General features: G+C 37.7%; 1 protein-coding gene across 1 annotated transcript in view; it reads right to left on the reverse strand.

Annotated features, from left to right (window-relative positions):
- Positions 1–4,525: 4,525 nt before the first annotated feature.
- Positions 4,526–16,984, reverse strand: part of PDE8B (phosphodiesterase 8B) — a 977,294-nt gene continuing 964,835 nt past the window's right edge. The window contains exons 21-22 of the mRNA XM_085632271.1: positions 14,933–15,062; positions 4,526–11,719 (exon numbers count right to left, since the gene is read on the reverse strand). Coding sequence (XP_085488397.1) covers positions 11,604–11,719; positions 14,933–15,062 — 246 coding nt within the window. The 3' untranslated portion in view covers positions 4,526–11,603. The remainder of the gene's footprint in view (positions 11,720–14,932; positions 15,063–16,984) is intronic.

Here is a 16,984-nt window from a genome sequence, read left to right on the forward strand (position 1 = left end):
CTGAGATCCTTAAATTGATTTGTACAGCTCCAGACGTGTGTATGTAGTTATCTTCCTCAATCATCTCGCATTGTAGAGAAAATAAATGTAACCCTCAAAAGCAAGCTGGCTCATGTATGTTTCCTTAATTTGAAATGGTCAGACACTCCTTCTCTTGTTCTCATGAACATTAGCAGTAACCCATACAAAAAGACTGGACTCCCGTCCAATGAAGTGTAAATGGGCAGAACCATGAGAATTGCCTACCTCCCTTCAGCAACCCATGTGTCAATAACTGATGATATAATATTAGATTATTGCAGAGGTCTGGCTGATGCGGTGAAATCGATCTATCTTCAGGTGAATTTGGCAATAGCATGAAAAAAACTCAGTGCCATTTAATGCAACCAGAAGACTGGATCCTGGTGAAAAAGCATGTCCGCATAGGGTGCCATGTGCCCCATTGGAAAGGGCCACATTAAGTCATGCTTGTGATGAACACTGCTGTAAAACACTGCTGTAAAATGTGCTAGAATCTTCCATTGGATCCATGGAGCTCACACAAGAAAAATCAAGATGGTGGATGAAGAGATGGTGACAAAAACAACTGATACAGAGAGTCAAGCTCAAGTGTGCAGCGTTTATCTAGAGGGGTTAAGAAGTTTGGAGAGGAAGTTGGAGAAGTGAATCCTGAAAGTGGTGAATAAGTTGCTGAGGAAAGTGAAGGTCAAGATCCTGGTGAATATTCCAGTTTCAATTGGAGGATCAAAGTGGAAAACTGTTGCAAAGTCACAAGCAGCAACTAGAAATATTCTCTGAAGCAGCTCATGAAAAGCTCCAGCTGAAAGTGAATCTCAACAACCCCAATGGGAAGAAAGAAGGTCACAGTGAGTTGAGTTGCTGATGCCGGTCAAAGCATAAGTTTGGCTTTGATTAAAGAAGACTCACAGTCACAGTGAAGATAGAAGAGTTGAGAAAGTACATAGAGGAGTTGTCTTATCTCCTAATTCAGCGAAGAGAACTTGCAAAAGAAAATGAAAGATCAGAGACAATCAGAAAAGAACCAGCAGTAATCAAAATCACTTCAGAGAACAGTGATAGTGAAGTGCCTATCGCCAACAGATCAATATAAAAGAGAATCCTGAACAGAAAGTACGCTTCACCTGAATGGTCAAATCTGTGTCTGAAGAAAAGTCAGATGAAGAACACTACAACTCAACAAATTGCTGGCAATTGTTTTTTGAAGAAGAACCACCTTTAAGTTTTGCCAATCCTGGTAGCTGAGAAACAAATATTTTGAAGTCTGCAATAAGTTATTATTTTATCTCTACAAAAGTATACAGATGAAGAAATAAAGGTTTTTCGTTCAGATGAACTGAAATAAATAGAAAGTCTGAAGTTTGATTATTGATTATTTTTAAGAGAAAAAAAGAAAATACGTCATTGTTTTCAAAAAAACATTTCTGAAGCCTGATTTTCTTTTGTCCTGAACTACTACTTTTTAATTTTTGCTTTTGATTGCAATAGAACTGGTATACAGTAGATGCTATAACATTGTTAGTTTGATGTCACTAATAGTGATAATAATAGTTTTAATTGGCCTATTGTGCCTAATTTCTCCAGCTGGATTTGCTTCCTCATAGGTTGAATTGACAAAAGTACACAATGAAGCTGAACATAACACACTGGCCCATAAGAAAAAACTTAGTTAGTGGTCTTATGGATAATATCTATGCACATATGTTGGGTGAATATGAGGACATAATGGGAGTGAAGAACTGTCTAGTTTGTACTTTTCTTCCTTCTTCTGTAGGTGAAGTAGAGATCTATCTACAATTGCATATGTGTTACATTCTTTCATGTAAAATTTATGTTAGTATATTTAATAACCAAAGGTTTCAATTGCCATGCTTGTCGGATTTCAAGTGCTTCATTGTCGACCCTTCCTGTTTTTGAAAGGGTAACCAATAGTACGTATTTTAATACAGCTGCACAAACAAATCCTAAAACTAAACAAATTAAAGGGGAGTATGTATGCAGATTGAGTTAGGAAGAACGTGAATTTATTAAAGAATATAATGAGAAGAGAGTGAAGATTTTGAGGGACTGGAAGAATAAGAGGAAATTTAGAAACATAATAAAGCTGAAGAGGACTTTAGTTCTTCAAATTTGTAGCCAAGGTTGAGAGCATAAGAGAAAGGGTGAATTATGTATGGTGTGTGTGAAAGCTACATGAGTCAGATTGCTAGAGTTTGCGGTAAAGAGTGAATATGAAGAAGTTATGTTGTCAATGATCATTTTCTGGTTTTTGAAGAACCAAATCTTAGAGGAATTTATTATGTGTACGATAAAATAGCTTATTTCAACCTACCACATAATTATGTGTTTTTAGTTTTTTGCTTTGGTATTTCCTAAAGTCTGACATGTGAACGAGATGAGTGATGTTGTTGGTTTGAAGAGGTGAAACTTGGTTTTGGTCAGATTGTGCTCCATGTATTTCGGCTATGAGGATAGGAAAATTGAAGATTATCCAGCCTTGTGGATTGGCTCGTTCTAATATGGCTGATGCATTAACACACATTAACAGTGAACTAACTGCTACATGTGCAATGATTATGCTACATCGCTTAGCACTAAATAGTCGTCTTGCGAAGGAAGGTAGTGTTTACAGGGTTTTTTAGGTGAGAGAATGTTGCACCTTCACCTCAGATAACAGTAAGGTTACTAATCCCTATGTCTCCAATTTAACTAATATTTCTTGTAAAATTCAAGCTTCTGAAGCGTATAGCTTATGGGTAGCAGTAGGTTCCTGGGTTAGGGAAATTGGGAAGAGTTTTAGTAAGGGTGGTGAATGGATTGATAGTTTGGATGAGGGTACGTTTAGGACCATAATAATACCTTTAATTATTGTGTTGATTTGTACAATTGTTCCGTTTCTGTTGTTCAGATTTTATGAGTTAATATGTCTAAATTGTTGGTGAAAAAAGAAAAAACTGAGTGTCTAAAAAGAAAATGAATGAACTAGAAGATGCCAGAGATCAAATATGTATTCAACTAAGGATGTTGGAAGAATCAAATCATACAAAAGCTGAAAATGATGCAGACTGTATAATAGATAATTGTGAGTTTTATAGAAATGATAGGGTGTCATAGATTATTTATAGAATAATTACATGGGGGAATTTGTAGAAGGTTTTGTGCACTGGTATTATATGTGCATGGTATGGATCTGCACTCGACTTCACATGTGCACGGATAGATACTATTACCTTTGAAATTATTTTGCTATGATCTGGTAAAGTGCCTTTTCTTGGCTTATGCTAACTACACCTTAAATAAGTCTCAACTCCATCATGTTCAAGATGAATGTCTCACCCTTCACATTCACTGTTTATTATTTCTGCTGCACATATTCATGCAAGTCATGTTTGCTATTTTCAAATTACAAAGTTCTCAAAGAAGACTCTCTAGCATGGGCCCGGTAATATTTAAACCTTCATGGTTTCTTCTGACTAGTTGCTGCATTGCATTCATTCACAATAGTTCAGTGTTGTCATTAGTTTGTTCTGCCATCTCTGGATGGCATTTGCATGGAGGGGGCTGAATCAATGTTCATGTAGTGGGATAGCACTTCGGTGGTAAGGCAGTATGACGCTTATTACTTCTATGCTCTGATTTGCTGAAATTGTAATTATTTTGCCCACCCCATGAGTATTTTGCAGTTTTTGTTATATTCTATGAGAAGATTTCCTATAAAACCCCTCAAATTTAGGGGTGAGCCAGAAGCCTTTCCGATGTACTAGTGCTGCTATCTAATTTCTTTCTGGTTTTGGTGCTCATTTGGGACTGAGAGCTTTTATGGCAATAATTGTATGCATCTACACTTTACAATGTCTGCATTGTACATTTGAATTATTGTAAAAAAAACAGAAAATCATTCTATATGTTATAATTCTACCCTGGAACTCACTTATTGAGTCTGTCCGTCCTTATATGACTGTATTTTGATATGTGGCTTTGCACCTTATCTGAGGGCACATTCTCTCATTAAACTGAGGTTTAAACACTGTCTCCGTTCCACCCACCCATGGGCTTGTTGCTGAGGTGTCTTTTTGGGTGTAAGATTTTAGAGATTTCCCGCCACTCCCCGCCCCCATGTACTCCCATCATAGATGGGCAGAATTGCGGGTAAGGTCTAGTGCCCACTGGAGGCGCAAGACAGTATTTACTGAAAAAATTATTCTGAAACCAGTCTGGTGCTTGGATGATACTCATAAGGTGAGGAATCTGTAGAAAAATCTAGGGCTTCATGTAGAGTTTATTGGTCAGATTACTCTGTCACAAACATGATGGATATCGGCTCCACTGTATCACAAGTGGCAAATGATATAGTGCAATTTTAATAAGAGGGATCAGATATCTGTCACATGGGCTACCAATATTTACAAATTAATAGGAAGCAATCATCTGGGGATCGCTGGGGTTCCTTTAGTAGTAGATACAGAAAAACACATTTAAAGAATTGTATACTGTTATAAGAGTTTATTTCTGTGCTGGATAGAAATTAGCACTTTATTTGAGTTAGTTGTACATGTTAACATAAAATTTAATAAATAAAGAACATATAACTATGTCTGCGCCAACACTTGACGTCCTTAATATCTCTTCTTCACACATCTATTATAAACACTTTAAATTGGCTGAAAATGAATGCTTCACACAACACTAAATGAAGCAAAATGCTGTACACTATAAAACTTACAGCTAAATTAAATCCTAACATATTTAGAATAGCATGCAGTTTGGTTGAAATTAGATTTTGGAATGGCCACAGTCTCTAGTCTCAAGCCCTTAAGTACTGCCTTGACCTCCACAAGCTTGTTGTGACTGCCAACTAGTTGGCCAAAAAGCATGACCAGAATTGAAGAGTGTGGCAAGTGATATCAATAGTACAAAATACCAAACAAAATGTCAAGATATTGACAAGATACTGATTCATGTGTAAAGCAATCAGACACCTGATGACCGACATACAAGGACTTGTGTGTATGGGAAATTCACAATAACACATTCTCCAAATGTACAGAGTAATGCAGCATTATGATACAAAGCAACCCCTGCCTCAATTTCCATAAAGTAGGGTTCTATAACAATTCTAACAAAAATAGAGCTCATATGTACATTTCTCTGAATGGAAATTCATGGGTGCTTCCATTTGTTAAATTACCCTGTTACAAAACATAGAAAAACATTGGCACAATATGTTGCTTGCTCCCTGCTGCAGACTTCACTTGTCGCCCTTTTCCATCTACAGTATGGTAAACAGTTACCTGTCAAATTTGCTTACATATAATACAAAAACACAGGTGCCTGCCAGATCAAACTGCAAAGTAAGTATGGGTTGACATTCTACCCCAAAAATCAGAGCAACATTTCTTCCTATATAACAGAATAAAATGTCAATTGTACTGAAAATCCAGCATTTTATTTATTACATACCAGATGGCACAAGAGATCATTTTTGTGCAAAGAGCAAACCATAAATTCACTACAGTGTAGGCTGTGCTGAATAGCGTAACAGAATTAGTTCTATAGTCTCAATTCTGGAATAACAGACAAAAGGTTGTTTCTTGTTCGCATCTAGGATCTACAATCAGCAGTTATAAAATCAAATCTGAATGTGAACATTGGAAGATTAATTATTGGGTTCAACAAACATAGTTTTACAATATTTTGCATTTTGGTGAATGTTGAAATATTGCTGCGATATTCCAACGTGTAATTTTAGGTCGGTTATCAACAAATGCTTTTGTGCAACACCTCCTGCCAAACTAACTATAGTGAGACATTTCAATCTCATGTGAAAGCGCAACACACTGGTTACTTTAAGGCAGAACGACATCCAGAACACAAACATTTTACAACTCAAAACTATTCCACCTTCAAACCATATGTTATATTTTCGGGGAAACAAGAAGAATTGAACATTTCTTAACCACTTTTAAATGTGCAATTTATTTATAAGATTTAGAAAATGGGGAAGGAGCTCAACAATGACTTACCCTTATGGGTGACATGTAACAGGCTTTGCTTTCTCCTTAGGGGAGTCAATATTTTAGGTAGGTTATCATCATAACTTTACTAAGAAAAGGGAGACAGAAATAAATCTTGTGTATTAAAACAAACCTGCTCGTCTAAATTTATATAGATATGTTAATATGGCCTTTAGTAAAAAAAAAATAAGAAGGCTCCAATTTGCTAAGCTATCTACAGCTGTCGAATTTTAGGTTGCGATAATTACCTGAAAATTCAGGTAACTTCACATATTGACCTAGTTTTAAATGTGTGGAAGAAGGGGTAGCATGTTGGTAAAAGTGATATCAATGAAATATAAATAATTAATATGTTGCAATATCCTTGAATTACACAGTGTTAAGGATATGAGCAGCAGTCATTAATATGTATACCAAGTGGTTATTTCACATAAACTTACAAAAATGTATGTGAATTAGAAAAATAAGCACTTTTACACTTGTGCATAAAGATAGTATACATTTGCGTAAATTGTAACATTTTACAATTACCATTACCTTTTTTTAAAAATTGGGATCTTTTTGCTGCTCTTTTAGAAAAGAAAAATATTTATTCTGAGGCAAAATTGGATGCATTTGTTTAACAAGTGCGAAAACGCAAACACCATCCTTTAAAACCAGTTAGCGCCTATTCTGGCAGCTAGGAACTAGAATGCCTATCACATTGCTTGATTTGCATAAATCTATTAATTTGCTTGTATAATAAGCACTCTCTAACAGCCTAATCTGTTGGTGGGGTGGTACGGCCTGCTTCCATACTTTCTACTGGTGCATACCTTTCTATTTACCTTTGATTGTTTTGTACTTTCTTTTCTGGTGGTGTGGCTTTCATTCTATGTAGCCACAGTTTTGCAGCTGCAGGAAGGGGAGCCCCGCGCAGCACTACTGGTCCTTGTGACTCCTGGTAAGAATAATTAAGGTAGGAGTAGAGTTGGTGAACTGGTAGAACGTACAGAATTGAACTTTGGGTCCTCAATTTTTGGACAGTGAGAAAAGACATGCCTAGCTTTGCTCTGAAGGAAAAGGATGCTGGTGGCCTAAGGAAATATTTGTCACAAAATTACAGGCCAGATTAAGATCATAAGTGAATGAGATCATAAGACTGAGATCATAAGTGAACACCAGGTTTACCTTGGGGATGGATGACCCAGGCCCAGCAGCATTAAGATCGCTAAGGGGATCTTTACGTTGGAGCCATTAGCTGCACCAGGAACCAGATTTCAGGTCGTGGACAGAAGTCTCTTACGCAATTAATACATTTGGTTATTCCTTGGACCCAGGGCAGCTGTGCAGATGAAGAATGGTGAGAGAAAATTCTAGGGTCATGCAATAATAGGCAGACGGTAATGTTTGCCTAAGTAAGGAATATGTTAGACATGTGTTCATACTCCAAGCACATAAGCATGGTTGAGACTTATGGGCTTATTTACAAGCCACTTGGTCCACCGGTATGTCACTTTTCCCATATTAAAAGTGACGCACCGGCAGGGCAAGAGGCTTGTAAATAAGCCCCTTTGTTTCCCCTCTATAAATTACAGAAGATTCATTATTATTTTACTATGGTGCACAGGCACGATTTCTGGCGTCTCAGTCGTTACGTTATATTTCTTTAAAAGTGTCCCTCTTTCCAAAAAAAAGCATAAATACATATACACCGAACTTCAGGATAAATAAACCTAATAAACATATTTAACTTATTCACCCAACTAGAACAACTTTAGAACGGTAAAGGTCTGTAGGTATTCCAATCTTTTGCAGACACCTATAAATACAGGACAAGGTTTCTTTTACTGTATTCAATCAATGCATTTACACTAATTTTTTGTTTTTCTCACAAAGGGAAATATTTTGTGGTAGAAACATTAATACTCATACAACTCCACCAGTTTTGTGGTTTGTTCCTCTTCCTTTCTATCCTGAAAATAGCTTTACTCCTGTGCTTAACAGGAGTAAATCTGCCACCATTTTTCCAGAGCGGGAAATAACCTGCAAAATGTTTGTAAATACCAATAAACTGGTGGGTTTGTGGGTCTTCTTCTCCCTTTGCAGATTTGTCTACTTCACATGATAATAACCAGAATCAGTGTAATTATGCACCAGGGGAGAAGCAAACTGTGTGACAGGGTTGACTACATTTTGTGGCAAAAAGGACAAATTGTGTGGTGCAACCTAGCACATTTTGTGACAGTATTACTTCTTTATTTTGTTATTTTTACATGTAGCACTGGTTGGGCAAAGGATTCAACTGACTAGTACCAGTTTAACACTTTGCTATGGCAATAAGCAAATGAAAGGTGATTGCGTGGCAACCAGTGTCGCCACATTTTTAGTAACGTTTGATCAATTTGAGCTAGAAACATATATATAACCATATATTTAATCTGCAAATGATGAAGCAGATCATGGAATATGTGACAAGTGCAGCAAATCCATAACTAAACAGAACACGCCACGGCTGCACAATCACATAGTTTCAGTGGCCCTGGTCATAACCCACCCCAGTGAGGCCATTTATTCACACTGAAAATGATACTATACTGGTGAACTTTCACATGTCTGTACGTTTATTTAGAAGTACAATGTTAAATTGTGCTAATCACAGTCTTATTTTTGTCTTGTAAATGATGCAGTTTTCACACCTCGGTATCGGGTGTGCAAAACAGCTTTGTGAAATAGGCTCAGATGTATCTGACCTTCAATTCACAATCACCAGTTTGTGGAGGAGGGAACCGGAATATTTACTACATTCAGAAATTATCTGGCTCTAAAAATAATTCCACAGATGAGTTTGCTGCATTTCAGTATTGATTAATTTCATCCTTGTTTCTTTACGATTTGAATATATTATAACTCAATTAAAAATTCCATAAGTGACTATCTGGTTTGATGCAGAAATTATTTTCTGAAAAGTTAAACATTAGTCCCACATCTCGAAATACTGTCATACTGCTATATATACAAGAACATGAATTTCTAATTTCTTCATTTTAACTGGAATTAAAAGGCAAACATTAATATAAAGCACCCCGCGGCCCGTGCAGGTAAGAGCAGTGAGGCAGGGTGGGGTGGGGAAGGGGGGGAGGGTGAATTTCGACAGATGATGACAAGGGAAAATTAATTATTTATTTCATTTTCCCTTGTGTTCGTTTGTCAAAATCTCCCCCCCGCCCTCTCACCAGACCCCACCGCTCTTACCTGCGCCGGCCATGTGTGGGCAATGATATTTGTCATCGATAGATACTTATTTGGGCATGATTCATTGAATGTTTTCTGTGAGCAATCATGTCTCACTTCAAACTCCAGTGTGACTTACTCATTGAATTCCATGAATAAGACATGCTTACTACTGGAAAAATGCATTGTGTATCAAGTATGTGAGTGAAGGAGCCTTACTGTTGGAACTTCATGAGTAGGTGGCATATGAACATGCAATAAATAGTCAGCGGTACAATATTCTTACCCAGCTGAGTTCTCAGTTCGCGGACGTCCTGTTAGCAGATACAGGAAAGGTGTTCACGTGTGGAGTTTTGCAAACAAATGAGCAATTTTAGGCCCTGCCTCGTCTCTTAGTACTATGATTTCTCTTGTCTCTTCCAAAAAGTCTACAGTTTGCTGCATACGGCCTGGTGTATGACGGTATATCATGTTGTGACTACCGCCATATTGTAACATACTTCATTGTTATTGGTTCCTCAGGGCCTTTAAGGGCAAACTACATCAGCCTGCTCACAGAATGCTGCTTTTGTACCTGGTGATTTGTTCATACTACATGGAAGATGCTTAACTTGCTCTACGTGTAGTGTTGTAAAAAAACGCACTAATACCTGAGAAGAAAGAATTTTTGTCTTTGCAATTTTAAGTTTATTTCAGAGTGCCCCAAAATCAACAAATGTCATTCGACCTTAATGCTGAACCTTTGCTCAATTTAAGACGATGACTTGGGTGAAAATAGGACTTGCAAACAAAACCAGGAAGAGTGATGCTCTTTTATGCAACGTAGTGTATCTTAGATAGGTATAAACCCTAGCCAACCAATTAAACACTTAGTTTGTGGTTTGTCTATTTGAGATATATTTACAATCTACAATCAAAATCTATCATTTAATCTGTACACACGGTTTGGCATAACAAAAATGTTTATGTTTTTAATTTCTACAGCAGGGGAGATTACATATACCTGAGATTTTTTTTGTTTAGATTTTACAGATTTATCAGGTCAAAAGTTGATCACTGCAGCAAAGGACATAACTTCGCCAGATCTATACCATACCTTTGAGTTAAGGGTCGTAATTCATGGGTAAGAAGCTATTACCCTGAATTGAAGATTTGAAACCTATGGGAAGCGCAAAAATGAAATGTGCTTGCAAAGTAACTTGTGTTATGATCCTATGATTGCATCTTAAAGTTCTGATGACATTTACAAAACACTCAACCTCTGGGTTATGGCTTATTATGTCACAGCTCGTTGGCAATTTAGGACAATAACAAATTGCTACTAATTATGTTTCATATATACATGTACATATGTGTCATATGAGTGGAAAAAGTGTGTCCCCATGAGACATGTTATTGAAAACAAGTGTACTAATATGCTACAGTGCAGTGGTCAAATTGAATGTTTTTACTAGTGGTTACTGGACCTTAGCGCCGTGAAACTCATGCGAGTAGCCGCGTGCTCTAAAAAAACCAAACAATAATAAAAATAACTATAGTACAGTCTCTATAAGCCATTCTAAAGTGACTTTAAACAAGAAAACTATAGGGACTGTTCTCACACGTACCATGTAATGAATGTTTAACCCCCAGCATGAATTTAAACCCTGTGTTCTTATTCTCGTTAAATACCTTTGTATAACTATTACACATAGAAAACAGCATGACATAAATCGTATATCTTGCTCCACTGAGTGTAATATGCTATTTATTACCGTTGTTGGGGAGGGTGGTCTATCATGACATCCTTGACCCTTGAGTTATGGTTCCTCTCCACATTCAACAACGTTAATGATAGATAAATAGATGTAGAGAGAGGTAGAGCGATAGATGGGAATCTTCGCTTCAGAAATAATGCAACCATAAGCGGAATCACAGTCAGGTGAAAAAACACATATTCTTTAAAGTTGTAAGGATTCATGGCCACCTAATTCTATTCATACCACATGCATGGAGGTAATTTGTGTTTTTTCATCTTCAGGATATTTGGATATTATTCAGTGGTCTTATACTGCAAACTGGTAATGATGCTGGCATATAGAAAGTTTGGGGATGGACGATTTCAGTACTTTCTATAAGTCCTTTCTCAGCCACACAGGTGGAGAAAAGAAATGTATAACAATCTTCTCCACTTGCACCAGAAACAATAAAAACTCTACAGTGTGTGGCATATTTCAGAAATGGGTGAATCATTGCTCCGCGTGGTATTTCCGTGTAGAATCCATCACATGGGAAGAAAGGGTATGTCCTTCCCACTGTAAATACAAGAGTCTTTGATTCACAGTGCGACCAACATCGGTCAAGCACTCTCTCTTTCACTTAGTCGCTGATCTCAGGTGGCGGCCGGAGGCTCTTGCACTTGATTTCATCTAAGGCTTTCCAGTATTTGTAATTGTCCGTCAGGTGCTGCATCAGGGTCGGTAGATGTGCAAATGCTTGAAGATAAACAAAGTTAAAGAAGTGAGTCAATTACCTTTTTACAATATAGACGAATTTTAAGAAAACAATGCTCACCAAAATGGCTAATGGAAAGATGAAGTTCGGGCACATGCTCAGTTTACCAAGCAGCTATATTAACAATACTGGCACACCAACTAACTGAGATAGAGTGGGTCTGCATAGAAAAGCCACAATACTGCCAAGAGGTATACATATATATTTTCTTTCTGTCATGGTTAGACAGTCTCATAGTACAGTATATGAACCATGAGGCTGACAAACCAAAGAGTTGGCGCTGGGGTGTCAAGGCCACCAACATAAAAAACTGTTCTAAGTTAGCCTTTGAATCTGAAGATTGTGGCACTGAAATTCCCCAAAGCCAGGGTAGTGTAAGAGTACTAAAATGAGCATATGCTGTAGAAGCTGGGATGTTCTTCTAATTGGGGTTCCAGGATATCTATAACTTCATCAGTGGTGTAATGAAACTTGAGCCCCCCTGCAGAGTACTTGAAGGAAGCCGCCACCCTCCAGACCCAGTCAGGAGCTCTTAGCCTGTGCACAGTGCCAGAGGGTGGGGCCCTAGTGCTCGGGCTCTCCCCCCACACTGTGGGGCCTGTGGGGGCTTTTGTTACGCCACTGAACTTCATCAGTATTGAAATGACATCAAAAGTATCCGTTCTTGACAATGTACTCCCATCTAGGCATATTCGATGATAAATGTTGGTGGAATAAAGTTCATTAGCAAGATTAAAAACTGCTTAATACTGATAACAGCAATAGTCAAAAGAGAGACCAAAGAGCCAAGAGCTTAGGCTTCACTTTCCATTGTGTCTGTCTTCCTTAGAAGCAGATATGTGTCGGGTACTGAGGAGGTCTTCACACTTAAAGAAGCACTCCAGATCAGACAATAAGTTTCAAAGGCCCATACCTCTATACCCAATATCCACTTTTACTCTATTTCTTCTTGTAACAGATATACATGATGCAATATTTAGGCATTTGGGTCAAACTGTGTCCACAGCCAACTGGAGAAATCAATTTAAAACTTGGACAAAGAGCCTTATAATAGTGAAGCATGGGTTTTACAATTCTTGGTATGGGATGTGTGCCTCTTGATCGTCAAAACATTTGTGCACTGCCTCTTCAATCATTTTGACCTTAAACTGAAGAGCTCTGCTACCTCATCAAGTTGTTTTTGAAAATAGAAGAGTTCATTCCTGGCACTGTTACTATTTGATTGAAGTTCCAAATTCATAAAAAGGACCCCTATCACCGATGACACTTAGTGGATAATCACAGAAACAAACATTCCCTCACAGAATCACTTCCTTATCTGTTATAATACCTTTTAAAGGAAGAAGGGTTTTTAGGAACCAGGGTGGGACCCAATGATGAGGCATTATACCAATAGGGTGTGTGAGGGTCCAAATTAAAAATATTTAATATTCCTTCAGGAGAACTAAGACAAGGCCATCATCTGTAAAATAACCACAGATCTCAGGATGGTAGGATACCTTTGTTGATAGTGAATCATAAGGGAGATAGTATCCTACTGTCCGCGCTACAAAATAGCTCTTTCTACCCTCCCACACTAAAGTAGTGCATTTCTTCAATTTTTTATCACACAAGATACTAAAGCCTGGCCACCGACTTGGCCCTGGGGTTATCCCCCTCTGCACATAGCAAAAGGTAATGCATGATGGGGGTTTGCCATCCGCAACAGTTGGTCACAGGATTTGGCCTTCTAGGCATGGCATTTGGCTTTGCCAACTCCTGCTGCACACACAGCCAAAGTCCATGCGCAGCGGGGGTTGGTGGCAGGGATCAACTGCAGGACAGGCCCCTGCAGTATATCCCTGCTGCACCACGGTCAAAGTTCATGCACAGCTGGGTTTGAGCAATTGTGGCAAGTTTGTTGGAGGATCTGGCCATAGATTTATCTATTATTTGAGTCAAATGTGTTTATACACACACCCTACATATTAATTTGTAGGTTGCTTTTGGTGTTGCATCGTTTAAGAGGCTTCACAGTGAAATTTTCTTTGGGGCGGTTTATATTTTGACAGTGAATACATGTTTGCCAAAGTAAATGGTGTGTGTCTACAGTGTGATATCATTCCCTATCATCAAGATTTAGAAATCAAAGAGACAAAGGAAGGGTTTGTAGTTTTAGTGAAGCATCTCATTTATCACATAGTTTCCTTAGGTTCTGAAATCAGGAGACTACACCCTTTTTTTTAGTTCCAGAAATTACAATTTCCAATTAGAATCACCACATTTTCTAAAAATAAGCTATTGAATAACAATAATATATGTTTTGAATACACTAAATTGAAATCTCAAAATGTATTACAATATATTGTATGAAAAATCAAATAAGTACATGTAATACACTTCAACAAAAGAAAATCACAAACATATTAGTTGCGATATTGAAATATGTCAATATTTATAGTAATGTAAATATGACTAGAATATCAATGTGATATAAGAATGATTATGATTATTAGTAGTAGTAGTAGTAGTGTATTATTAACTATAAGAATTCATAATATTAAACAACAATCATTTTTTGGTAAAAGTGTGCATTTCTCCTAATCAACATCCACCCTTAATGTCTTCATAGCTCTGTAGCTAAAATCGTTTGTGATTGATTGCTGGAATTTTTACCCTTCCCTGCTCTGTCATACTGCTTCTATCTCAATGTATGTCATGGATAGCTTGCCCTAGACATTTCCTCAAATAAATAAAGTTCATGGCCACTCTGTCAGGAAATCCTTATTACTATACAGTGGCTTTCGTCCTTGTTCAAAGCTAGATTAGCTCCAGCTTTCTTATAACCTCTTCTGTACCACAAATGCTCTATCTCACGCAGCATGAATATTGTTTTTTCATTAATTATGCTGAAAGCAATACAAATCTTCCCTAATATGTCCAGCATATTCAGTCACGCCTAGTTCTTTATATAGATGCCTATGGAGTTAAACACTGGTTTACAAGTATGAACCAACTTAATTCCATTCTTCTGAGGATAGTAGACTGTGTATCACTAAATTGTGTACTATTAGTAGCTTTTATTTACAGCACTTAACAATCGTAGTATTGTACTATGAGACACTTCATAAAAACAAATTATCAGCAAATAGTAGATAGGAGATACCATTAGCAACCATTTGTCTATCTAGATGCATCAATAAGAAGGTTCTTACCATCCCAAGCATCGAACATGTCAGTTATGAAATAGTCAATAAATGATATCTGAGACTTTGGGATGCTGCAAGTGTGTCGGTCAAACACTGGCATTACCACTGGGAGTCCTTGCGTTTTCTCTTCATCCGTCTAAAGGCAATACAATATATTTATAATTATCATGTGCATTTAGAAAACCAAGCAATATGTGATACAAGAAAAGACCAAAGTATTACAATCAACATGTTGCCTTTCACATCTGTCCTATCATTAAACGTATTTAGAAATCCGAATGTATATACTCATGTGTACATGTGAAAGACTCAGATGGCAGCAATATTCAAATTATAGTCTGATAAACTGTTAGAGACAGAATTACTAAGGGCTTGATTTGTCCTTGCGTGACGCAAGTAGTCGCAAGGCAACACAAGTCCTTAACTGGGATTTACGAAGGTACCAAAGCCGCTTTGCGTGGTTTAGCAAATACAAAGTAACACAAGGAAGCGCACAGGGCTGCCTTGTGCAACTTTGCATTGGGTAGACTTTACATGGGTGGAGCATGGGCGTTCCCATGCATCAACCCATGTGTTTTGACACAAACCCAGATATACAAATACTTGTAAACCTAGCTTTGCGCCAAAATAGTGTGGCAAACTGACAGAGACATAACGAGGAGAAGTATCCTTATTTCTCCCTGTTAATTCCTCTTTCCACGTGTGCTGCATGCTGCAGCACAAATAGAAAGAGTAATATGCCTCTAAGGATTGTTTTTGTGCAGGAAGTGTGCCTTCATGCACAAAAATAATCCTGCCCTTAACACAGACAGCCTTTTAAAAAAACACAAAAAAATACCTTTTGTTTAATTTTCAGAACATGGCATCAAACCACGGTGTAGTTGTCCATTACAAAAGAGAGGCACAGCACTCAGCTCATACAGTTGTTTAGTTCGGCTGTCTTTGAGAAACTGAATCCATAGATACCTACACACAGAGTCCTACCCCCAATCCACCCAGAGCAGTCAGTGTGTCCCAAAGAAGCAGACAGACTTCGCGGTTTATTTTACGGAAAAAGGCTTGGGGTATTGGGAATGGTGTCTTTTGAAGGACAAATAAGAATTGTGTCAGTGCCATCATCTTATACAGGGCTGCCTTGCCCATTAAAGACTGTAGCAGAGACCTCCAGTTGCTGACATCACAATGGAATCAGGCAAAGTGGTCATACAGGTTACTTTTCACAAACTCCGTGGCATCTCAAGTGACATATATGTAAGCTTTCCTTTTTTCAGTTTCGATTTTTGGTAAATTCTAGTGTGTTTTTTCTCAGTGATTTCAATACCTTATAAAAACAGTAGTTATCAGTAGTTACACATTGCCGCGCCATTAAAAACAACAGACACAGTGTTTTTCCAGTGTTTATAGAACGTTTTGCTTTTATTACTGCTTGCTTTCTGCATTGATAGTGCATGGTATATAGACAGTGTACGTAAAGTGTACATGAGGTCCAAATACCTTTTTACAAATCAAACTTATTGTACTAAACCTTACAATACTTCTTCAGGGAGTCTTTGGTCATGCGCTATCTCTCTCTCCTTCCCATGTAAACGTTTAACTGTGAAAAGTCCTTCTCAACATTGGCACCTGAAACGGGCAACGCCAAAACAGCCTTTACACAATTTGCCAACTCTGGCCACCGACATAGCTTTCTATGCCAATACTGGTACACCTGAAGATTGTGATTCTCCGGGACAGGATCTGCAACATATGCACTGAACTGGGAGCATATGCCATCAGAGTTATTGAAGAGGACAAAAATGAAGTAGTACTTTTCAAGAATGCAGTAGAGTGTACTTTTTTTCAGATCACTATCAATAAACAACCGATTTCTTGCCTGTAATTCTGTAAACGGTCGCCATATGGATAAAATAGCATTCACAGCCTCTAAGACTGAGTGCCACTGGCTAAATGACCCAGATGGGATGAACCTTTCTTTGATGCAACACAAAGCACAAAATGAGAAATATTTATGTTTTAGTTCCCACGCTTAACAAAATTGTGTACCAGAATACCAGCATA

Source organism: Triturus cristatus, chromosome 2_1 (genome assembly GCF_964204655.1).
Source record: "Triturus cristatus chromosome 2_1, aTriCri1.1, whole genome shotgun sequence".
Lineage (NCBI taxonomy): Eukaryota > Metazoa > Chordata > Amphibia > Caudata > Salamandridae > Triturus > Triturus cristatus.